Source organism: Myotis nattereri (assembly GCF_964212035.1).
Source record: "Myotis nattereri genome assembly, chromosome: 1".
Classification (NCBI taxonomy): Eukaryota; Metazoa; Chordata; class Mammalia; order Chiroptera; family Vespertilionidae; genus Myotis; species Myotis nattereri.
In genome coordinates this window covers 59995419-60021883 of record NC_138075.1, presented here as the reverse complement: position 1 = coordinate 60021883, position 26465 = coordinate 59995419, and the positions used below count along the sequence as shown (strand labels likewise).

At 36.9% G+C, this 26465-nt stretch overlaps 1 protein-coding gene across 2 annotated transcripts in view; it reads right to left on the bottom strand.

Annotated features, from left to right (window-relative positions):
* FAM227B (family with sequence similarity 227 member B) overlaps nt 1-26450 on the bottom strand; it is a 178236-nt gene extending 151786 nt beyond the window's left edge. The window contains exons 1-5 of one of the 2 annotated variants that reach the window (XM_081109184.1): nt 26254-26450; nt 19495-19604; nt 15544-15588; nt 9172-9403; nt 7432-7499 (exon numbers count right to left, since the gene is read on the bottom strand). In XM_081109184.1, coding sequence (XP_080965310.1) covers nt 7432-7499; nt 9172-9403; nt 15544-15588; nt 19495-19524 — 375 coding nt within the window. In that variant the 5' untranslated portion in view covers nt 19525-19604; nt 26254-26450. The remainder of the gene's footprint in view (nt 1-7431; nt 7500-9171; nt 9404-15543; nt 15589-19494; nt 19605-26253) is intronic. The other variant, XM_081109185.1, reaches the window with a different exon arrangement.
* Nucleotides 26451-26465: the final 15 nt, after the last annotated feature.

The following is a 26465-nucleotide window of genomic DNA, read 5'->3' as shown; positions in this document are numbered from 1 at the left end:
ACATCTCTCTCAGAACTACTGAGTGACTGTGTGCATTGTTAGTGAGTAGTAATATTTTGAAAGGAATCTTTTTCTGAGAAGTAGGTCTCTTTCTGAGCAGTAAGTCTCAAGAGTGGTCTTAAAGTATTCAGCAAGCCATGTTTTAGATAGATGTCATCCAGGCTTTGTTATTCCACTTACAGAACACAGGCAGAGTAGATTTAGTATAATTCTTAAGGGCCCCAGGATTTTCAGAATGGTGACTGAGTACTGGCTTCAACTTGAAGTCACCAGCTGCATTAGCCCCTAGTAAGAAGTCAGCCTGTCTTAGCTAGACCTCCTAGATAACTTGCTGCAGCTTCTACACCTGCACTTGCTGCTTTACTGTGCACTTTTATCTTATGGAGATAGCCTGTTTCCTTAAAACTCATAAACCAACCTCTGCTAGCTTCTAATTTTTCTTCTGCATCTTCCTCACCTCTCTCAAGCTTCCTAGAACTGATGCGAGTTAGAGCCTTGCTCTGGATTAGGTTTTGGCTTAAGGAAATGTTGTGGCTGGTTTGATCTTCTCTACAGACCTAAACCTTTCTGCAGATTAGCATAAGACTGTTTTGCTTTCTTATCACTTGTGTGTTCACTGGAATAGTATTTTTAACTTTCCTCAAGAGGTTTCCTTTGTATTCACAGCTTGGCTAACTGTTTGGTGCAAGAGGCCTAGCTTCCAGCTTATCTCAGCTTTCGACATGCTTTCTTCATTAAGCTTAATTATTTCTGACTTTGGATTTAAAGTGGAAGACATGCAACTTTTTTTCTCACTTGAACACGTAGAGGCTATTGTGGGGTTATGAACTGGCCTAATTTCAATATTGTTGTGTCTTAGGAAATAGGAAGGCCTTGGAGAGGGAGAGAGGAATGGCCTGTCAGTGGAGCAGTCAAAAATACACATTTATCAATTAATTTTGTTTTCACATGGGCATGGTTCGTGAAGCCCCAAAGTGTATTACAATAGTAACAGAGATCATTAGTCACAGATCACTATAAAAAATATGAGAGTAGGAGTCTGAAATATTGCAACAGTTAGAAAATGTGACACAGACCCCTGAAGTGAGCAAATAATGTTGGAAAATGGCACTGATAGACTTGCTTCATGCAGGGTTACCACAGACCTTCAATTTGTGAAAAACACAACATAGAGTGAGGCAAAAGTAGGTTTAGAATTTTTCATATGAAAAATAATAGAATAATTAATAAATAATAACAAGAATAAATTCGTGTACTCACAACTGTAAACCTACTTTTGCCCCGCTCTGTATTTACAAAGCTCAATAGAACAAAGTGCAGTAAAACAAGGTGTGCCTGTATATCTAATACACATCTACATCCACAGCTATCTATATTTAATAAACTAAAAATAAAAATAAATTTTACTAATCTGAAAAAAGGATAGCTATCTAAACCTTTAAAAATTATACTTAATAACAAAGTACTACTAGAATTCTGAGTCAGAGACAAAGTGAAAAACAATGTTGAATAATGTCCATATACCAATATAATTTTCTATATGCTAGCAATAATTCACCTTGATAATATAATGGAAAAACAATCTCATCAACATTATTAATAAAAAAATTAAGATATTCAAAAGTAAATTTAACAGAGTGTGTAGAACTTATATGAAGAAAATCACACAGATTTACTGGTGAAGCTAAAATAAGGTCCTTATGTTTTACTCCCTTACACAAAAATAAACACTTAATGGATTAAAAGATTAAAGACACAAATATGTAAGAGTAATATAAAAGAACAAAGGTAAATATTATGTTGACTGTTTGATGAAGAAAGCCTTCTTAAATATTATGGCACTGAAGGCAGAAAATTTCAATAGAAAATTATAGATTCATGAAAATATAGTTCTATGTAGTAAAAAAAACTTTTCAATTAAAAGGCAATGAAGTGGTATAAATATATATAACATGTATTACTGAGAAGGATTAATATTTTTAAAGTATAAAGAGCTCTTAGAAATAAAAAAGGACAGCTTAAATGGCAAAAGTTCATAAATAGGCAACTCACAATAATAGAAACACAAAGATGAATAAAAATTTAAAAAATCAACATTATTAGTAAAATGTATGAAATTGATAACATTATATCTATCAACTCTGCAAACACTTAAATATATAATATAAAATGTTGGCAAGAAAATGGGTGAGATTGATCACAAATTTTATTGTTACAAATATAAACTGGTACTACTTTTCTAGAGATCAATTTGTCAGCATGTGTCACAAAACTTAGATTTCTTCTCCCATGTGTCTCCACTTCTAGAAATTTATCTATCTATCTATCTATCTATATATTTTATTGATTTTTTACAGAGAGTAAGGGAGAGGGATAGAGAGCTAGAAACATCGATGAGAGAGGAACATCGGTTAGCTGCCTCTCGCACACCTCCCACTGGGGATATGCCCACAACCCAGGTACATGCCCCTGACCGGAATCGAACCCAGGACCCTTCAGTCCTCAGGCGGACGCTCTATCCCCTGAGCCAAACTGTCAGGGCATCTAGAAATTTATCTTAATACTCATGGGCAAGCACAGTCTTTAGCTCTAAATATAGTCACAGCAGCTTTGTAAATAATAATGAATAAAGCACAGTAAATCTGAGAATCCAGAAAAAGGGCAATTACATTCATTTATTTTTTTAAATACTGTAGAAAAATATTTATTAATAAAAATTCCATAATACATTTGCTTCATTATAAGTATATGTTAATCAAATTTTTCTAAAATTTTAAATTAAAGAGAAATCAGTGACAATTAAATAGTGAGATATATGTAATTTATCTATAAATAATAAAATTAGAATTCTTTATCTTTTTAGTGCTTATCTATTTCTTTTAACTTTAAAAAATGACTACCTTAGTAATAATCAGGAAAAAAAAAGTAATTTTGAAACTTAAAAATTAACATTTACTAAGGTGGAGAGACTAGTGGTGGCGCTTTAAGTCTTTATAGCTTTAACATTATATAACTTTAAATGTATATTTGAAAAGGACTAAATTTCTAATAGTAATTAAAAGCCAGTTATGATTCTACTCAAAATCTCAAAGAGATTTTTTAAATGACAAAGCAATTCTGAAGGTAATACAAAGAATTCTTAACTTTTTTTTAATTGAATTTATTGGGGTAACATCTCTTAACAAATTATAGGTGTACAAGTCTATAATGCATCATCTGTCTACTGTATTATGTGTTCACCACCCAGTCAAGTCTCCTTATGTCACCATTTATTGCCCTTTTACCCTCTTCTATCGCTCCCACCCTCCTTTTTCCCTGGTAATCACCATACTGTTATCTGTGTCTATGAGTTTGGTTTTTTGCTTAATCCCTTCACCTTTTTTCCGCAGTACACCACCCATACTCTCAACGGCTGTCAGTCTGTTTTCTACATCTATTGAGTCTGTTTCTATTTTGTTTATTTTGTTCATCAGATTCAACATATAAGTAAAGTCATATGGTATTTGTTTTCCTTTGACTGGCTTATTTCACTTAACATAATATTCTCCAGCTCACTGCATGCTGTTGCAAAAGGTAAGATTTCCTTCTTTTTTACAGTTGAGTAGTATTCCATTTTGTAAATGTATCACTGATTTTTTGCATCTCCTCATCTACTGATGGGCACTTGGGCTGCTCCCAAATCTTGGATATCTAATCTAATAAAATAGAAACATGCAAATTGACTGTACCTTTGCTATGCCCCAAGCCATGCCCACCAGCCAATCAGAGCAACTATATGCAAATTAACCCAACCAAGATGGCGGCTGGCAGCCATGGAGCTGGAGCAAGCAGGAGGCTTGGTTGCCCCGGTGATGGAGGAAGCCAAGCTTCCCTCCTGCCCTGGCCGGCTGTGGCCTCCGCTAAAGGCAACAAAGTTTCAATTATAGAAGCTAAATCCCAGATACCTGCTTCCAGCCAGCCTCCACTGGGAGCTTGGGTGGCTGGGGGCAGTGGCCAGCCTGCAAACAGCCATCAGCCCCTCACCCAGGCTAGCCATACCCTCAAGGGGTGAGTGTCCCTGCTAGGGGGCTTGACCAGACTGCTAACAGCCCTCAGCCCCTCACCCAGGCTGGCCAGGCACTGCAGCAGGGACCCCCACCCTGAAGGAGGTGTGGCCAGTCTGAAAACGGCCCTCAGCCCCTCACCCAGGCTGGCCAGGCACCCCAGCAGGACCCCCACCCTGATCCAGGACACCCTTCAGAGCAAACCAGCTAGCTCCCACCCTTGCACCAGGAATATAATAAAAGGGTAATATGCAAATTGACCCTAACAGCAGAACAACTGGGAATGACTGGTCACTATGACACACACTGACCACCAGGGGGCAGACGCTCAATGCAGGAGCTGCCCCCTGGTAGTCAGTGCGCTCCCACAGGGGGAGCTCTGCTCAGCCACAAGCCAGCCTGATGGTTGCCAGCACAGCAGTGATGGTGGGAGCCTTTCCCGCCTCCTCAGCAGCGTTAGGGATGTTCGACTGCAGCTTAGGCCTGGTCCCTGCTGGCAAGTGGACATCCCCTGAGGGCTCCTGGGCTGCCAGAGGGATGTCAGACTGCCAGCTTAGGCCCGCTCCCCTGGGGAGCGGGTCTAAGCCAGCAGGTGGACATCCCCCAAGGGGTCCCAGACTGCGAGAGGGCACAGGCCGGGCTGAGGGACCCCCCCACCCCCGAGTGCACAAATTTTTGTGCATCGGGCCTCTAGTCTATATAATAAAAGCCTAAGTGACCGTTAAGGTGGAATGACCAGAACAACTGGTCACTATGATGTGCACTGACCACCAGGAGCCAAACACTCAATGCAGGAGCCCCCTGTTAATCAGTGTGCTCCCACAGAAGCTGGACTCATGGCTGGTGAGCTCAGCAGCGGTGGTGGGACCCTCTCCTGCCTCCACAGCAGTGCTAAGGAGCAGTGAGCAGGTGAGTGGTAAGGGGCAAGGGGTCCTGGACTGTGAGAGGGCGCAGCCCGGGCTGAGGAACCCCTCCCCGCCAGTGCATGAATTTTGTACACCAGGCCTCTAGTTGTAAATAATGCTGCAATGAACATACTAGGGGCGCATCTATTCTTTTGAAGCAGTGTTTGGGATTTCTTGGGATATATTACCGAAGTGGAATCACTGGGTTATTTTTAAGTTTTCCACAGTGGCAGCACCAGTCTCCATTCCCACCAACAATGCATGAGGGTTCCCTTTTCTCTCCATCCTTGCCAACACTTGTTTGTGGATTTATTGATGATAGCCATTCTGACAGATGTGAGGTGGTATCTCATTGTGGTTTTAATTTGCATTCTCTGATGATTAGTGATGCTGAGCATCTTTTCATATGTCTGTTGACTATTTATATATCCTCTTTGGAGAAATATCTATTAAGGTCCTTTGCCCATTTTTTAATTGGATTGATTTTTTGGGGGGTGTTGAGCTTTATAAATCTTGGATATTAATCCCTAACAGATATATTAATGAATATGTTCTCCCATTTCGATGGATTATCATTTCATTTTGTTGGTTTCATTTGCTGTGCAAAAACATTTTAGTTTTATGTAGTCTCATTTGTTTCTTTTTAATTTTGTTCCCCTTGCCTGAGAAGACATATCAGAAAAGATATTGCTATGAGAAATGCCCGAGATTTTACTGCCTATGTTTCCTTCTAGAATTTTTATGGTTTCAAGTCTAACATTTAAGTCTTTAATCCATTCTGAGTTTACTCTTGTGTATGGTGTAAGAAGGGGTCTAGTTTCGTTTTTCTGCAGGTATCTAATTTTCCCAACACCATTTATTGAATAAACTATCTTTACCCCACTGTATGTTCTTGCCTCCACTGCTGAATATTAATTGACCATAAAATTAATTTATTTTATTTTTATTTCTGGGCTCTCTATTCTGTTCCATTGATCTATATGTCTGTTTTTATGCCAGTACCATGCTGTTTTGATTATTATGGCCTTGTAGTATAGTTTGGTATCAGGTAGAGTGATTCCTCCAACTTTGTTTTTTCTCGAGATTTCTGTGCTACTCGAGGTCTTTTGTGGTTCCATATAAATTATTGGATTATTTGTTCTAGTTATATGAAATATGCCATTGGTATCTTGACAGGAATGGTATTGAATCTATAGGTTAATATGAGTATTTTAATTAGGTTAATTCTTCCTACCCATGAACATGGTATATGCTTCCACTTATTTGTATCTTCAGTTTGTTTCTTTATTGTCTTATAATTTACAGGCCTTTTACATTCCTGGTTAAGTTTATTCTAAGGCATTTAATTTTTTGGATGAAACTGGAAATGAAATTGTTTTCTTAGTTTCCATTTCTGATACTTCATTGTTGGTGTGTAAAAATGCAACTGATTTCTGGATATTTATTTTGTATCTTGCTACTTTACTGAATTCACTGATCAGTCCTCATAGTTTCTTTGTGAAATCTTTAGGGTTCTCTATATACAGTAACATGTCACCTGCAAATAATGGCAGTTTTACTTCATCCTTTCCAATTTGGAATCCTTTTATTTCTTCTTGTCTGACTGCTGTGGCTAGGACTTTCAGTACTATGTTGAATAAGAGTGGTGAAAATAGACATCCCTATATTGTTCCTAATCTTAAGAAAAAGCTTTTAGTTTTTGCTCATTGTATAATGTTGGCTGTGGGCTGACATATATGGCCTTTACTATGATGTATGTGCGCTCTATATTTTGTGATTTTTTATCATAAATAGGTGCCAGATTTTATCAAATGCTTTTTCTGCATCTATTGATATGATCATGTGATTTTTATCCTTCATTTTGTTTATGTAGTGTATCACATTTATTGATTTGTTGTTACTGTACCTACCTTGCATCCCTGGAATAAAGCCCACTTGATCATAGTGTATGATCTTTTTAATGAATTGTTGGATCTGGTTTGCTAATATTATGTTCAGGGTTTTGGCATCTATGTTCATCAGGGATATTGGCCTGTAATTTTATTTCTTTGTAGTATCCTTATGTGGTGTTGGAATTAGGATAATGCTGGCCTAATGATCTTGGGAGTCTTCCCTCCACCTGAGTTTTTTGGAATAATTTAAGAAGGATAGGTGTTAGTTCTTCTTTGAATGTTGGTAAAAGGAATTCTTAATTTTTTCTATAGAAGAGAACTGATATGGGATCTGCACTAAGTATAAAACATAAATTATTAAATAATAAGAGGATGAAATATATACATTTTAAAAATCACTTCTAGTGATATGAAAATGCCAACACTTTGATATTATGTGTGTAAAGAAAATGAGTCCAGATATTTTAAAAATACAGAGATAGGTAGATGATAAAAAGCTCTAAGGAAATTTCAAAAAGTTATCTATGCAATTACAGTGATTATATTTTCTGTGGAAACATAATTTTTCAAGAATGAAAACAAATACCGTACCATTATCATCTTTTTCTTATGGTGATTCTTTAGAAATGCCTCATATTTTTCCAATTTTCCAGGAGTACCTTTAAAAAAACAAGAATTCACAACATATACATGTGTACTTGTGTGTATGTGTATACACATATAGATCTCCTTTAAAAATGAAAAAGATGTAAGTACTTTAAATAAAATATATATAAAACTATTCAACAGGATCAACTAGCTATTTTGATAAGCATAATGCTATACAAATGCTGTTGAATGAGTAGATTACTATTATTTCTTCTGTTTCCTTTGTTTTACAGAAATGTCATGCTCCAACTAGTATGTCTTTTGCACTTACTCCTATATCTAAAGTCTTACATCAATCTCTTCTTACTGAACAAGCCCATGTTGTTTAAATAGTTCAGTCACTTGCATTGTAGTTTCATGGTCACCTTAAATTCCAGTAGGAACAGGACTTTGAAACATGGCCCAGTGAAAGACTCTAGGGCAGGGGTGGGCAAACTTTTTGACTCGAGGGCCACAGTGGGTTCTTAAACTGGACCGGAGGGCCGGAACAAAAGCATGAATGGAGTGTTTGTGTGAACTAATATAAGTTCAAAGTAAACATCATTACATAAAAGGGTACGGTCTTTTTTTTCAATAGTTTTATTCATTTCAAATGGGCCAGATCCGGCCAGTGGGCTGTAGTTTGCCCACGGCTGCTCTAGGGGCTCTGAAGTTAGTTAACCTGGACTTGAGTCAAACTTTGATATTTACATATTGAGAATAATTAATATACATACAATTAGTTTTTAAAGTACACGTGTACTTTCTCTCTATATATATATCTATCTATATATATTCTCTCTCTATATATGTGTATATATATATGTATATATATATATATTACACACACATATATGGTTCAAAATATTTTATATTAAAAATACAAAATTAAATAAAAAAATTTAAAATAAAACTTAATAATAGTGTATTTAAACACATTCTCAAAATTTGAAAAATAGAGGTCTATAAAAGAATATTAAATATCTAAATAATATGACTAATTAAATTTATTTAATACATTGAAAATACTTTCTAAGTATAACTAATATCAGCATTTTTAAGGCTTACCCATGAACAAGTTTGCCCATTAAATAAAAAATAGGACAAGTATCACAATTAGTATCTAAAATCTTTTAGATACTGAAAGTGTTAATTAGATAATAAAAAAATTATACAAATACTTAAAAGAAGTAAAAATTAACATTCCTAGCAGATATGCTTTTTACCCAGTCTGTAGCTATTCAGTTCTGAATACTAAACACTACCTTCCTACAAGCTAAACTAGCTCATGTAAATCCACTCTCACCCCTTTTACTTTGGGTTTTAGGTATTTATGTTCTTATAACCTGACTCTTGCTGGCTGGCTTATCTCTGTTACCAGTATCAGTTTATACAATCCATCGTGTTTCCCTGATATTTGGCTACCCCTGTTCCAGCTTAACAAAGTTCACAGCTATTTGAGTTTGTGTCCTAGCAATACTTTCTTTAAATCCACATGTTCATGTTCAACTAAAATTCTGTACTGGACCATATGGAAAGAAAGAGGTATAAAATAAAATAAATTTATTATTATGTTTTTTAGATATTTTATACCTTAGGATTTCATTATTTATGAGATTGCACACAGAGACAGACCGACAGACATAGATACACATACACACACACAACTGGCCATTGCTCTACTCATATAAAAATACAGTTTACCTTTCTGAGAAATTATATTTTCCCACTCAAGAATTTTAGAGGCATGGTTTTTCAAAAGAATTGAACATTCCTGTAATCTTGCCTCCATGATCCTGACTGCACCATGTCTTCGAGGAACATTTTCCCATAGGTGTGTATAAATTGAAGCAAATGAACTATCTTCTTTTATTTTCTTCAGTATGCATGCCCATTTATCTTGATCTCCAAAGATGATTTCCCCTGGCCAACAATCCTGCAAAAAAATGTTATCCAATACAACTTAAATCAATTAGCTAAAATTGAGATTTTATTACACAGCATTATTTTTTATTAAATGTATTCTTTAAAATTCTTGAAACATTCATAAACTTTAGAAGTTTCAAATGCTTCATAAAAACTTTTTGTCCTAAATCATTTGAAAATAAGTTGCTTATCTACTATCCTTGAATACTTTAGTGTGTATTTCCTAAAAACAAATACATTATTCTATATAACAAAATAAATCATCAGACTCAGGAAATTGGTATTGATACAATGTTTCCTAGCTATTCCTCAGATTCTATTCAAGTTTCATCAACTGAACCAATAATGCACTTTATAGCAAAAGGATCTAGTGTAGAATTACACAATACATTTTTCTTCAGATGTCTTTAGCTCCTCAGTCTTTCCTGTGTACGTAAAACCATGAACTCATACTGGTATTCCTAATTGCAATTTCAAACATTCTATTTTCTCTCTTTCCATGTTATAATTATCATCTCCAACAATAAAAAACCTAGCTGCCATTATCTTTAATATATGTATTTATTTTATCTATCTTCTCAGATGATCACTAACCCATCTCTTCTATGTACTGGTAGTTTCTTCTCTACTGGATGCCCTTCTCATCCTGCTCAGGCTCTGACACCTCTTGCCAGGCTGCCCCTTCTATAGGGATACCTTCCTTACCTCCACTTGGGTTCTGACTTCCCATATCAGGCCATAGCCTACCTCCCACCTCCTGAAATCACCCTTCATCCCTTGCCCTGGCTACATGTAAATATCATCCTCATTCCCTGGGATTCTGACACATATGGTGTAACATGGGCACTCTCCTCACTGTGGTTGACTTCAGACAGCTTGCTCGACATTATCACAGTGAATCCCTATCTCCCCTGCCAATTTGGATGCCTGCCTTGTTTTGGCCCCCAAATGGCTTTAGGACTAAACTACTCAAGAAGGGGAGGAGAGGAAGAAAAGAGAGTAAAAATAATAGGAATAGAAGGGGAATCACAATATTAACATTTGCAAGCCAAATAAAAGATTATCTTTCAATATAATCAATGATAACAAAACAAAGAAATTTAGCCAAAATAATTAAGGGTTTGTAAGTAAGAGAATGAGTTCTGGAACTTGTATGATATAAAACTCTTTAATAAATTTTGGTAAAATATTCTGGAAATTTAGCTAAATGGGAATAAATCTGAAATCTCCAGATCAGGAATTTTAAACTTGCCTTGGTCCATTCCACTTCCCTTTTTCTTTCTTTAAAAGCCTATAAAAGCCACTAACACTAAAGGGATTAGTGTTAGGGCCAGGGTAGCGGATGATATGATGACTAATTAGACCTATCAAAGCCCACTGAACTCTAAAATTTAATGATGTACACACTCTGCTACAGTTCTTACTGATGCCCCAAACCTGGAGCCAAGTTGTCCCCCTTTTTCCTATGTTTATTGGACACTAGAATTGATGCCTTCTGTTATGGTCTGAATGTTTGTGTCACCCCAAAATTTGTATGTTGAAATCCTAACCCTAAAAATGATGGTATTAGATGGTGGAGCTTTTGGGAGGTGAGTAGGTCATGAAGGTGAAGCCTTCATGGTCCATATTAGTTCCCTTATAAAAGAAGCTCCAAAGAACTTGCTCATCTCTTCTACCATATGAGATCACAACAAGAAGGCTGTGTGTGTGAACCAGGAAGCCAGTTTTGTACTAGATTTTAAATCTGCTGGTGCCTTGATCTTGTATCCCAGCCTCCAAAACTGTGAGAAATAAGTTTCAGCTCTTTATAAGTAGAAAAATAAAAACCCACTACAGTCATCATCATATCTTTATGAATGGTGCTCTTTAATGATAACAAGTAGATAAATAATACCCAGCTTTTAATATCGGAAAACTTTCCCAGAGAGATCTAGGTCTTTCTGCCATTTTTGAATAAAAAATATTACTCATATACATAAGTACACCCTCTAAAATCTTACAAACATGTTTTAAAGAAGACACTCAACCACCTGGTTATTGTGTCAAAATATACAAAGATCTCAGAAGAATAAGATATGATCATAGGATACAATCCCTGGAGACAAACATGGTCAATTTAGTATGGCAACCACTTTTGAAAATATAGTTCTCTCATAGCACTCGAGTCATCTAAATGGATGGATGGATGAATGAATAAATAAATAAAACAGCTATTCCCTGAGTAAAGAGAATGGAAAAGAAATAATTATTCTTTCTATAGTAAAGCACCTTTGATCTCCTGCAAAAGATCCAGTAGGGATCTAAGTATTCTCCAGTCTGTATTACAAACCTAGCAGCCCTATTAACAAAATTTGACAATGATGTCCTAAGACAAGTACTACCAGGTAGAAATCACATGAAAGCAGAAAAAAGAATAATGAATAACAGCAGGGAAGGTCAACTCGGATAAGTATATAAGGAAAGAGTTAAACCAACTCTTCAGTACCTAAATAACTGAAAAGGAATACAAAGCTGTGATAGTATAGATGCAGGCAGAAGGAGGAGAGTGAGGTAAATTTCACAAGGGCAGGAATATTTATCTTTTTTGCTCATTGTTGTATCTTCAGTGTCCAGATCATTCCCTGGCAAATAGTAGGTAGTTAATAAAAATCATTAAATGAATGAATAGAATAAATACTAGAAATGATAATGATGCAACATTAGTGGAACAAAAGGATGCCATAAAAATGTAAAAATATTTTTTAAAAAACAAAATAGAAACAGAATATTGATGAAGGGGGAGAGACAAGAAGAGAATGTGGGAATTGGTCAATAGAGAAATGAGAAGAGAAATGATTGAAGGTAAGAAAGTACACAGAACCATAACAAAGGAGAGGAAAGAGGAGTAGAAGGTATAAAATATTAAAATTATAAAAGATAGATAGAGATAGTGGAAATTGACCAAAATGAGAGGGCTTTTGATGATGTAGGAAATGATAAAGCATCCTATATAATAAAAGCCTAATATGCAAATTGACCGAAGGGCGGAACAACCTGTAGAACGACTGGTCACTATGACATGCACTGATCCCAGGAGGCAGACGCTTAACGCAGAAGCTGCCCCCAGCCCGCAGACCCAAGGCTAGCCAAGGCGGGTGCCAGTGGGGGCCCTTGATCACACCACCGATCACCCCACAGATCAGCCCTGATTGCCGGCCAGGCCTAGGGACCCTACCCGTGCACAAATTTCATGCACTGGCCCCTAGTAAAGTATAAGAAACTAAAAGCTGACATGGAAGTTCCAGGTACTGTACTAAATGCTAATTAGTAGCAGAGCTGGGATTTAAACATAGGCAACCTGGCAATCTGACCCCAGAGCCTCCGATTTTAACCACTACACAACTATGAAAATACATACCTTTGCTTTTATATTTTAGAAAAATTAAACAGAGACAGGCTTAGCCATAAGTGATTTAGAATATATTTCAATTTCTCTTTTGTTTTATTCACTTGTTTATAATATGCCACAATTAAAAAAAATGACAGTCCTTGTTCATCAGTGTATGTTGATCATTATATTCCACAAATGAGTGAGATCATGTGGTATTTATCCTTCGTTGACTGGCTTATTTCACTTAGCATAATGCTCTCCAGTTCCATCCATGCTGTGGCAAATGGTAAGGACTGATCCAGAGACAGAGAGGAATTGATTGGACTGTCGGGCCTTGGAGGGAAGGTAGGGGAGGGTGAGGGTAAGGGGGAGAGATCAACCAAAGGACTTATATGCAAGCATATAGGCCTAACCAATGGACACGGACAACGGGGGGGGGGGGGGGAGTGGCGGTGAGGGCATGAGCGGGGGGTGGGGATAATGTGGGGATAAGGACACATATGTAATATTTTAATAAAAAAATATTAAAAAAATAAAATTAAATAAAAAATGACAACTTCATGAAGGCAGGGATCTTTGCCTGTTTTGATTCACTGATATATTCTAAATGTCTATGTGCCTGATACACAATAGGTATTCAAAAATATGTTTTAAATAAATTTGAAGGAATTATTAGTTTTTTACTAATATCTATGAGGTAGAAGTTTTGTCCAGCAAACAAAAAATTAAACATATAGTCATTTTATTCCTAGATGTATTCAAATATCCAATAGTTTGGCAATGCACAGACATAGCCCAACCTTAAAAAAACAACTAAGTATTTGGTTGGGAAATCTAGACAATAAGAAAAAATGTACAGATACACCCATAAAAGACAAAATGGTACAACTGGATATGTTGTTTTATCAAATGTTAGCTGATAAAAAAGGAAGGCCATCAATATAGATGTTGTCCTTTGCAAAAAGGATGGTGCTTTAAGTTTGATTTTATTCTATCTTTGGTGAAGGGCATAAACCTGTGATCTTGATTTGATTAGTATTATTCTTAATTTGAACAGAGTGACTATACAGTTTCACTTCAAACGTTTAGAAAATTTCATCTGAAATCATAGGGTCTCAGACATGCATGATGGTATTGTCCAAATGTCTCCATAATTATTTGCTGAGTTTGGCTTAATTTTAACTGTAACCCCTTTCCCTTGACATTAAAAAAGACCCAGAGCATTGTGATTAAGCCATAGCACATTTCCATCATTATTTAAATTAAAATAGTTGCAAGAAGCTTGCCCTAAAAGTATTTCAAAATTTCTGCTTTGCCACAGTGATTGAAACAAACATTTGTAAATTAAGAACATTTTCATTTCACTCCTAAAGGGAATTCAATCCTTTTTTAAAACATTAAGAAAACAACACTTATTTAAACAAATATAAGAACAGAAAATAGATATTTTTGAAACTCGTTAACAGTTCAGTCACAGCAAATTCTGTTTACATTTAAGCATAAATAAGTGCAAATTAAAGTCTAATCTACTCAAAATATGTACGCACCTCATTAAAAAAGCATCTTTGCTTTCCACATTAACATCACTTTCCTAGCCTTTGACACTCCTCAACAAAAAAAAACCTGACCTTCAGATTCACAACTGCTTGAACCCAAGAGAAAACCCATACAACCCAAATAACTCCAGAAATCAATAGTTACACATAATGGAAACTGGAGCTTTCAACATAAAAACACATTTTAAATATTTTACCCTGATTCAACATCAAAGAACACTAATGTAACACCACTGCAATACCTGTCTCAGCTGTGGTGAATGTAAATGATGTAAGTAAGCAAAACTGTCAGATATTCTTTAAGGTGTAAATATATAAGACAAAAATCTTATATTAGCAAAATAATAGAGAAATGTCTATATAATTCTTCTGGTAGGACATTGGACTGGAATTTTTAAAAGTGGAAAAGAGAATAGAATATTGACAAGAGGGAAAAGCTATGAGATAGAGCTTACTGAAAGAAGGTAAATATTTATAAAAATTTCTTACATTAAAATGCATTTTCCATATTCATTGCAGTGTTATTTACAATAGCCAAGATTTAGAAGCAGCACAAGAGCCCATTAGTAGATGAGTGCATAGATAAGCTGTGGTACATTTACACAATGGAATACTACTCAGCCATAAAAAAGAAGAAAATCTTACCTTCTGCAACAGCATGGATGGACCTGAAGAGTATTATGCTCAATAAAATAAGCCAGTCAGAGAAAGACAAATATCACATGATACCACTTATATGTATAATCTAATGAACAAACAAAACAGAAACAGACTCATAGAAATAGAAAACAGATTGACAGCTATTAGAGGGAAGGGGGTTGGAGGGCTGGGTTAAAAAGGTGAAGGGATTAAACAAACAAACCAAGAAACCTCATACACACAGACAACATTATGGTAATTATCAGAGGGAAAGGAGAATGGGGAAGAGGTAGAAAGAGTAAATGGGCAATAAATGGTCATGGAAGGAGATTTGACTTTGGGTGGTGTACACAGAATACAATGTACAGATGATGTATTATAGAATTATACACCTGAAACATATAATTTTATTAACCAATGTCACCAATTATTAACCAATTATTAACCAAAAATTCAATAAAGAGCAAAAAGAAAATGGAACCCATACGAATTTCTATTATTAAATTTTTTTCCTAGGCTTTTTCCATCTCCAGAACTGATATTTTAAAAGATGTACTGGCACATAAAACGGGATGCTCTACTCACCAACTTGTGGAACCTTAAGAATTCTTCAATGTTCTTTGGAGGTTCCTAATAAAGAAAAATCAAAATTAACATAAATTCAGATTGTTCATAATCTTATACATAATTTATTTAAATAAATAAAAACACTGAACTTATCATAATTTTCAGAGCCATAAGATATTGTAAAATACTTTGTAAAGTCCCTGCACTTTGAAAAGTGACAGAGATCAGTGTTTAAATTCTGTGCCTCCAACCCAAATTCTGATACCCCACTCCTAGAGAAAAGCTCCACATGAATCCTCCTGAATGTCCTCATTTCAAATTCCTACAAGAGTTACAGGATATTTTGGGCTCTCTGGGATGGTGTCTACAACAAATTCAGAGCCAAAAATGTAATAACATGCTCCTCTTGAAAATGAAGTATTTAAAAAGCCACACTAGTGACATGGTGAAAATACTTTAAATATTTGGATGTTTTAGTGTAATAAGTAATAACCCTATTTTTATTAGCAGTTTCTTTGTAAGTTAAAAATGTATCCTTTCATTAGACAAATTAATTTTGATTGAGACCACATATTACTCTTCCTTGCCTTAGAGACTGTGTACACATTCTTCCTGCTGCTTAGAAGGCTCCCTGTCCTGAACCCTCTTCCTCCAACCCATTCTTGGCCTATTTAACTTTTATATCAAATATCAAATTGAAAGTCATTTTTTCTAGGAAGACTAATTTGGCCCCCAAAAATATTCTCTATGCCAACCTGTGGGTCGCGACCCCTTTGGCGGTCAAATGACCCTTTCACAGGGGTCACCTAAGACCATCCTGCACATCAGATATTTACATTACGATTCATAACAGTAGCAACATTACAGTTATGAAGTAGCAACGAAAATAATTTTATGGTTGGGTCACAACATGAGGAACTGTATTTAAAGGGCCAGAAGGTTGAAAACCATGCTATGGTAACAGACAGCAGATTTGTATCTTTACAAGGATAGAAACTATGGTGTAATCACTGCAGAATTGTCAAAATTTCATACAGAGGCTGGCCTATGGCCAATGCATAATAAGTACTTTCAGTGTTCATTAATTAATTAATAAATGAGTAGATGAATGTCAGAGAAATATGTAGGTATTTATATATTTTTTTAAATAAAAAAAGAAGAAGAAAACTAGTGAGAAGACTAAAATAAGAGAAATTCAGAATATCCTATTTAATACCCTAATGGTCTGATGATGATTGTCTGAAAAGATTACATTACATTGTAATTTACTAAAACCCATATTTCTTATCAGTAGGTAAAATGATCAAGATTACAAAATTACAAGGTCATGTTCTGTAAAAATAACTATACATTTGAGGTTGAAGATAACATTTCATTCTCCTAATATTACTTAAAATAGATGATGAACATAAGTAAATATATTAACAGATAATATAGTAATGAAAAAATAAAGGATATGTGTAACAATCACAAAAAAACAAGTGTTCAGATACAAAGATGCATAGAGCTGTCAGGGAAATTTTATGGAAAGCATGAGACTCTAGGCCTAGTCAGATTGAGAAAGGTAGAAAATACAGTGGGGCCTTGACTTACGAGTTTAATTCGTTCCATGATGGAGCTCGTAACTCAAATTACTCATATGTCAAATCAATTTTCACCATTACAATGAATTGAAATGCCATTAATCCGTTCCGGACACCCAAAAAACACCGCAATTGTTTTGTTAAATGTTTTTAAATAGAAAAATGTATTTAAAAATAACGAATATTGTATAAAAACACAATACTGAACAATAGAATGTAGTGCAATAAACTTGTTTTATTAAGTTTAATGTACAGCATTTACCTTGGAGATCAAACGACTTAAAGATGCTGATGGAGTTGGAGGAGAAAGGCTGAACTGAATAACTGAATCTTATTTGCTGATTTTTGCCCTTTTCGCCACGCTTTCATCACTTTCATCTACAGGAGTTTTCAATAAAAACCTGTCCAATGAGATCTGTTCCATCCTCCCTTTCAGAATATTTCTGAAATGAGTCAGGCAAGTGTCATTAAATAGCTCCATCGCACGCCCCGTTGCAATTTTTTCTGGGTGTTTCTTTTGAATAAAGTCTGAAAGTTTCTCCCACATTCCCAACATTTCCTTTATCTCACTTATAAAGATAACCTCCTCCTCCTCCTCCTCCTCCTCCTCCTCCTCCTCCTCCTCCTCCTCCTCCTCCTCCTCCTCCTCCGTGTCATCTATTTCCTGCAAAACCTCCGTGTGCTGCTGCGTCTGTAGCTCCTTTAGCTCCTGTGTTGTCAGTTCCTCGGAGTGCTCCTCGATGAGCTCGTTGATGTCACCTTCCTTTATATCCGCGCTCACTGCCTCACCATGTCTGACAACGGAGTGAATGCCAGTCCTCTTTTTAAAATTTTCGAACCAGCCCCGACTGGCTTTAAAGGGCTCGCCCTATGCCTCATCCATTGAAGTGCCTGGGGCAGGGGTGGGCAAACTTTTTGACTCAAGGGCCACAATGGGTTCTTAAACTGGACCGGAGGGCCGGAACAAAAGCATGGATGGAGTGTTTGTGTGAACTAATATAAATTCAAAGTAAACATCATTACATAAAAGGGTATGGTGTCTTTTTTTTTAGTTTTATTCATTTCAAATGGGCCGGATCCGGCCAGCGGGCCGTAGTTTGCCCACGGCTGGCCTGGGGTCTGCAGCAGCAAATCAGCGTAAATAGCTCTTACCTTCTCGCAGATAATAGCCTTCATGATGGTATCTCCTGCGAGCTGCTTCTCCGTTAACCACACCATTAGCAGCTTCTCCATATTTTCATGGATAGATGTCCGCTGTTTAGACATTATTTTAATGCCCTTGTCTGGAGTTGTAGCCTGTATCGACTCCTGCTTCAGTATGGTGCAGATCGTAGAAGTGCTACGCTTGTACTGCTTCGCCAAGTCGATTACTCGCAGACCTTGGTCATGTTTTTCGATAATTTCTTTCTTTGATTCAATGCACATCCTCCGCTTCTTCTTATCAGCACTGTCCTTCGCACTTACTTTCTTCAGATCCATGGTTGAAAAAACGAAGTTTTGCAAAATAACTGCAAGCACAAATGCGAGCACAACACTGATGCTTCAACCAAGAGCTAACCGCTTAAAGTGAACGAGTGAGACACGTGATGCTGGGCTGATGTTGAGGTGTTCACTGTGACATTCGCTGCGCCAACTAGCGGTGGGGTATCTGAAGCTGGCTCGTAACCCAAATTTTAGCTCGCAACTCAAAGCAAAAAATCGGCCAAGACACGGCTCGTATCTCGAAAAACTCATTAGTCGGGACACTCGTAAGTCAAGGCCCCACTGTAAGAGAGAAGTAGCACAATGTGCGTAGAGAAAAAAATGTCCATGATATATGTTCAGGGATAGTTATTATAGCAGTTTGGCTAGAAAAAAGCTATGTGTATATTTTAAAATGCACAGAATATAAAGGAGCCAAATTAAAACCAATTAAATTTTGACTTTTTTCTTGTAATGTCTGTCTAGTACAGATCACTTCTAGTACAAAGCACTATAATAATATCCACATTTCAATGAAAGGGAATTAGAAAATGAATTAAGAAAGTGAAACTTGTGTAGGAAAGTTCCAGCTAATTTCAATATAAAATTCCAAAGTTCTTAGTTAAAAGGAAGTAAGGCTCTAGGAGAATGCAAAACACCTTATGCTTCCATGGTAACAACAAGAAAAACCTGGACCAAATAAAAAACTTACCTTTCTATGGGGTTAGGGAAGAGTGCAGGATGCCAGTGAGCAGGAACAATTACATAATTAAACCAAGTGTAGGGCTGCCTAATCATGAGGCCCTGTGCAACTGCACAGGTGAAAACCCATTAAAGCTGCCTTACCTGGAAGCCTTAATGACCTGAAATTCAGAGAGAAATATGCCCTTTATAAGTGAGCATGATGCTGTTGCAGCTTCCTTACCCAGAAGTAAGCTTTGTGTTGGCTTGCCATGATTCAGTAATTTTGCAGAGATGAAGAGAAGTCAGGCTGGGCCTTAGGCGTCAGTGTGAGCTTGGCGAACAAACAGGAGTCTGAAAGACACCCAAATGCAAAAAAAAAAAAAAAAAAAAAAAATTACCCCACACCTCACTTCCAAATCTTGTTAAAAAAAAAAAAAAAAAAGCAGCAACCGGGGAGGAGGGCTGGGAAGTTAGAGCATTTACATAGGCCAATGCATTCTTATAATGCTTGGGTTCCAAGGCCCTGACAGAGTTGACTCCAAAGGTGAACCAAAAATATTTAAAACTTCAGTCCAAACCCGTTCCAATGAAATACTGACAAGATATAAGAGGTGGCTTTGAAGAGAGATGGTGGAGGTGGGTTAATCACAGGTGAACTCAATCTAATGAAAGCTGCAGCCAACATTAAAGCTTAATACAAGTATAGAAAGATTTTAAAGGAACAGCCTCTCACTCTAAATGGCCAAGGTAAGAAAAAGGCTTGTGCTCTCTTAGAACTAAATTAAACTTCAGTCTCCACATTTTTTCCACATAATGTCCAATACACAATAAAACAATTAAAAGACATATAAGAAGTAGGAAAATGGGACCCATAATCAAGAGAAAACAGTTAATACAAACCAATTCACTGAGAATACAATTATTGTTAGCAGATAAGGATTTTAAAACAACTATTATAAATATGTTAAAGGTTTTACAATATATATTGGATTATAATATAGTTCATGAAAATAATGGTGTATTTCAAGAGAAACTGAAATTTTAAAAAGAAACTACTGAAAAATTTGGAATATTAATCATAAGAAAACTGGTGTGTCTATATTAATATCAGAAAAAGTAGACTTCAAGATAGGAATACAGTGGGGCCTTGACTTACGAGTGTCCCGACTAATGAGTGTTCTGAGATACCAGCTGTCTCTCAGCCGATTTTTTGCATTGAGTTGATAGAGTAATTTGAGTTAATGAGCTCCTTAACGAGCTCGGTCTCGGAACGAATTAAACTCGTAAGTCAAGGCCCCACTGTATTACCATACCTAATTAAGCTTACTTCATATTGATAAAAGACCAATTCATTCAGAAGACATATCAGTGCTAACATATCAGTGCTAAATGTGTTTGCACCTAATAAAAGAGCTTCAAAATAAATGCAGCAAAAATTGATCAAATGAGAAATATTGTCAAAACCACAATTATATTTGGAGTTCTTAACACATCTCTCTGAGTAATTGATAAATAGGTACATACATAAATCAGAAAGGAGGTAATTTGAACATTATCAAGCAACTTAACCTAATTGACATTTCTAGAAAATACAGAACATGCAACTGCAGAATACACAATCTTTTAAAATAGTGGAATAGGAAACATTCATTATGAAGCTATACTAAATTGTTTATGAGAAATATTGACCTGAAATTTTCTATACTATAATGTCCTTGTTAAGATTTGGAATTAAGATTATTCTGGCCTAAAAAAAATAAAAATAAAAAAGAGTTGGGTAATGTTTTTTTCTGTTCTCTGAAAGAATTTGGAAATCTGAAAGATCAATTCTATTTCTCCTTTAAATGTTTGATAGACCTTGCTGGTGATGCTACCTAAATCTGAAGTTAGGGAGGAGTTTTAAATTGAGATACTGTTATAGTATTAACTAGAGGCCTAGTGCACAAAATTTGTGCACAGATAGGGTCCCTAGGCCTAGGCCTCACCAATCTGTGGGGCAACTGGTGGGGTGATAGGGGCCCCTGCTCACACCCATCTTGGCTTGGAGCTGCCCACTCACCCACTCACCCACTCGCCCTGCCCCCTGGTGGTCAGCGCATGTCTAAGTCCTGGTTGGTAGTACTCCTGTACCTGGGGATAATTTGCATATTAGCCTTTTATTATATAGGACAGTGATGGCAAACCTACGACACTCGTGTCAGAGGTGACACACAAACTCATTTTTTTGGTTGATTTTTCTTTGTTAAATGACATTTAAAAATTTAAAATAAATATCAAAAATATAAGTCTTTGTCTTACTATGGTTGCAAATATCAAAAAATTTCTATATGTGACATGGCACCAGAGTTAAGTTAGGGTTTTTCAAAGTGCTGACATGCCGAGCTCAAAAGGTTGGCCATCATTGATATAGGAGGAGGATTGTGTTCCTCCCCAACCCAATTCCTATGTGGAAACCCTATCCCCCAATGTGAGTATATTTGGCTATGTTGCCTCTGGGGAAGATATCAAGGTTAAATGAGGTCATAAGGGTGGAACCCTAATCCTATAGAGGTGTCCTTATAAGAGGAGGAAAAGATGTCAGAGAGATATTTCTCTCCCTAAATGCACAAAGGCCATGTGAGAACACAGTGAGAAGACAGCCATCTACAAGCCGGGAAGAGAGATCTCACCAGAAACCAACCCTGATGGCACTTTGATCTTGGATTTCTGACCTCCACTCCACAACTATGAGAAAATAAATTTCTGTTATTTAAGTTATTTCTATTAATACCCAGTCCATGGTATTCTATTATGGTAGCTAGAGCAGACAAATACAGATAAAATTTCTCAAAATTAATATAGGATCATTCAAGAAGGCTATTTCCACTTATATCAGTTTCAGTAAATTGAGTTTTTCAAGAAAAATAAAAAGAAATGTCAAATAGTTTGACATAAGTATTTGTTCTTATTATCCTCTTATTGTTTTTACTACCTGCAGGATGTTTCCTTTTTGATTCCTAATATTTGTACTTTGAGTTTTCTCTTTCTTTTCTTGGTCAGTCCCCCCAAGGACTTATCAATTTTATTAATCTTTTCAAAGAAGGAATTTTGGCCTTGTTGCTTTTCTCCAGTGGACATCTGTTTTTAATTTATTGATTTCTGCTCTTATCTTCATTAGTGCCTTTATTCTATAGATACTTGAGAATATTCCAATGTAAAATCTGATCCTATTATGAAGCTATTTATTTGACTACCACTGTTCAGGCACACTGAGCTTTCTATCACCATTTAATTCTCATTCTTCAATATGAATAGAAATCCAAGGACTACTCGATATTTAAGGAATAACTATAAAAATTTTAAATAGATAAAAACAAAAACATAGAAATCAAAACAAATAACTGAAAATAAAATCTGAGAGGATAAAGATAATAGGAATACACGAAAACCTTTAAAATGTCTTTAAGATTCTTAGAACAGTACAAGATAATACATCCCTGAAACCAAAATAGCATATTATAAAGCAAAAGAAAATTTTGTAAAAGTACAAATACAATGGTATTAATTAAATGTTAAACAAAAATGTGTGTGTGTGGGGGGGGGGTGGGAGGGTGGAACTGAAGAAATCTGGGAATAGAATTAAAAGTTAAAGAAAAGAATTACGGACAAAAGATAAGAATTTAGAGGATTATTCCAGCAAAATGATTTCAACTTAGAAATTTAAATATAGGCAGACTATCAAGTGTGTGACATTTTCCAGATCTGAAAAGTAGTAAAAAAAAAAAATCACCATCTCTCCCTGTATTAGTTTCATATTGCTGCTATAACAAAGGAGCACAGTTTATTATCTCACAGTTCTGGAAATCGGAGGTCTGAAACGGGTCTGCAGGGCTATGCTCCTTCTGGAGGCAGTAAGGGAGAATCTGTTTCCTTGCCTTTTCTAGTTTCTAGGAGTCACCTGCATTTCTTTATTCCTTAGCTCCTTCTTCCAACCTCAAAGCCAGCAACACAGCATCTACTCTCTCTGTCCTCTGGTCTTCCTCTTATAAGGACACTTGTGATTATACTTGGCCCACCCAGATATTCAGGGTAACTTCCCCATCTCAGGATCCTTAATTTAATTGCATATGCAAGGTTCCTTTTGCCATAAGGATCTGGAGATTAGGATGTGGACATCTTTGGGGGTGGTCATTATGCTGTCTACCATACTCCCATTCATCTTTTCTCAGGAAGGTACTGGAAGATATGTTTCATAAAAACAAAGGACTAAACAAAGAAAAAGTAAACAAGGGATCCAACACAGGAGAGCAGTATTGGATCGTAAAAGTAACTAATACTGAATGAACTAGAGTTAGGACTATCTTGAGGATAAAAAATTAATCTTTGAGATTAACTGATGTTTTTGATTGTGACGTTTTAGCACTTTGGTAGAGTATTTGAGGGCAGATTACAAATGAGCGAGTATAAATATGGCATTTATTAAGATAAAGTACCAGGTTGCATGGAAAGTTAACGTGGTGAGGGTTGACTGATATTTACAAATGTTGATTTGAACAAAAACTGTGATATTACTATACTGAGAGATGAGGGGATAAAAAGAGTGGGGGAGGAGGGAGATGAAAAGAAATGTTTCAACACTTAGGGATGGTGTGATAAAAGAGCTTTGTCTTTGACGTCCATAGGAGAAAGTCAATGAATAATGTCTGAGATTGAAAAATCAAGAAATTGCAGTGTAACCATATTTTGAAATATGGAGTAAATAACAGAATATTTAAAAGACCTGAAAGAATTTTCCTTTTGAGTGGAGAGGCTGGGAACCAGAGGGTTTTGGTTAAAGGCCTAGAATGTGGCAAACTGTTAATGCTCAACAATATATGTTTCTTTACATTTCTCAGGCTCCCTTGCAGTTATAGTAGCGAACTTGGGACTAAATTCTGGCCAATGAAAGCTGGGAAAAGTGATATATGCATTTTTAGGGCTGATCTCTAAAAATTTTTGTGTGATTCACCAAACTTTCTTTCTTGTCAGGTAAGCTGTGGGCGCCAAGTCCTAGGGGAGAGCAGAACCACTAAAAAAAAGAAACAGAAACCTGTATCCTTAAGTCTAACATTTCATTTGACTAAAAACATCCATAATCAATTTCTTGTGAGACAAAGTTTATTGTATTAAACCACTGAAATTTGGGGGTTTTCTGTGATAGCAGTAAATTCACTATGTTGGTGTTAAAAAAATATATATGACCACAAATTCTCTGACAATCTTTAGAGAATCAACTTCTATGTCCCTTCTCCTAAACTCTGGACAGGCCTTGTGATTCCTAATCAAAAAAATGTGAGAGAAGTGACACCATATTACTGTTTGAGGCTAGATTTTAAAAAAAGGACATGTAGTTTCTGCCTTGTCCATTGCAACATTTGACTTTGGAGCACTGGCCTACACTAGGAAGTCTCATTACACTGCTGCCACGCTCTGAGGAAGCCCAGGCCACATGGAGAGACCACACATAGGAGCTCTGCTAGCATTCATAGTCTTCCCAGCTGAGTTATCGGAAAAAGCTGTCCTTCTGTGCCCTACTGAACACACAATTCATGAACATAATAAAATGGTTGTTTTAAGACACATATTTTGGAGTAACTTACTGCAGAGCAATAGTAACTCCAATGAATTAATCATATCATTTGTCTTGTAATCTGTGCACTTGAACTAAAGCAGTTACAGAAGAAAAAAGATGTGAATATTCTTGGCTTGGGGAGTTTCGTTATTGCTACTTCTCTTACCTAGAAAGTTCATCTTTCTCCCCTAAAGCAGTGGCTTTCAAACTTTTTAAAGAAAAACACAAAATAAGAAATAGACTTTATAAACATGACCTAGTGTATTATATAAATTGTGTGTGTGTGTGTGTATATAATTTGTGGGAAGCCACCGCTTGCCAACACTGTCATGAGCATGCACCAAGGAACGCGGGAGGCTGATGGACCTTGAGCATTAGCAGGGCCGACACTAGGCACCGACTGTTCATGTTCAGCTAGCGGTGGCCCGAAGCAACCTCCTGACCTGATGGCCTCCAAGTAAACGTTTACTGGACCTTACTGGTCATCACTGACCTTTGAGACTGTCTGTCTGCTATGTGCTTGCCATGCTTTACTGAGGGCAAGCTGTGTATCTAAAACTGAACAAAAACCGGACTAGGCCAGACCTCGATGTGCCTCTTCAGGAAAAGAGGTTCCACCCGGCCCCCCAATGCCTTCTCAATGCACATTTCTTGAATAGCATTTTCATTTGTGCGTCGGCGCCTCCTTCAGATCTTGAGCCTCGCCCCGAAGGTTGCAGCAATAATTTAAAACTCCATAAAGCGATGCTTAACCTTACCAAGTGCCATGCACCAATATTTCCACATTATATTACTTCATTCTTTAAAAGCGCAAGTTTTGGCTAAATAGATTCCCTTGCTTACACATAGGACCTCCACCAACGGGTCCCACACAATCCCCTTGACAAACACTACTCGAGACTGCAGTCATGCTTGAGCAAAAGGCCTTACTCAAGTCCAACCAAGGAGCCTTCATTAGCCAGTCCATTCTGAGCTGCTTTGAAAACCCTACAATTTGTTGGTCATATTACATTTTCTGTACTACCCATGCTTAACTTGATATGGTAAACTCCTCCAGGTCAAGGTTCTGGCCTGTATTTCACTTGCTGAATTCATAGGACACAATATCTAGCCCTTGTATTTCCAACTCTCAGTTGTTACCCACTTTTTAGGTTTGGATTGTCTTTGGAAGGGGGGTGGGGTGAGGGGGGGCGTGGAATCTATCCATACATTGTGCTTAATTTCAAACTGGAAAAGTGCACAGAAACAGTGCCACCTCTTCAGGCCTGTGTAGTTTTTAAGCAAACCAAATCATCAAACTACAAACACGTGTCTTGACAGAGCCATACAGAAGCACCCAGTTCTCAGGAGGGGGATCTGGGGGTTGGTAGCATGGACACGCGTTCCGTGGGACCCGCATTTCAAACTCACTGCAGCTCCACCTTGAGAGTCTCCCAGAACCGCGCGTCCCCTCCTGTAGCCGGCCGGGCTGAGAAGGGCACCGGGAGTGGTGAGGTCGGCTCCCGGGCCGGACTGGGCAGGCCCGGCTCCCGCAGGCCAAGGCCGACCCGCCGGGACCGACTGGCAGAGGCGGGACTTCCCGGCCGAGTCCTCCGCGCCGTCTCCCCCGCCCGCTACCTCCT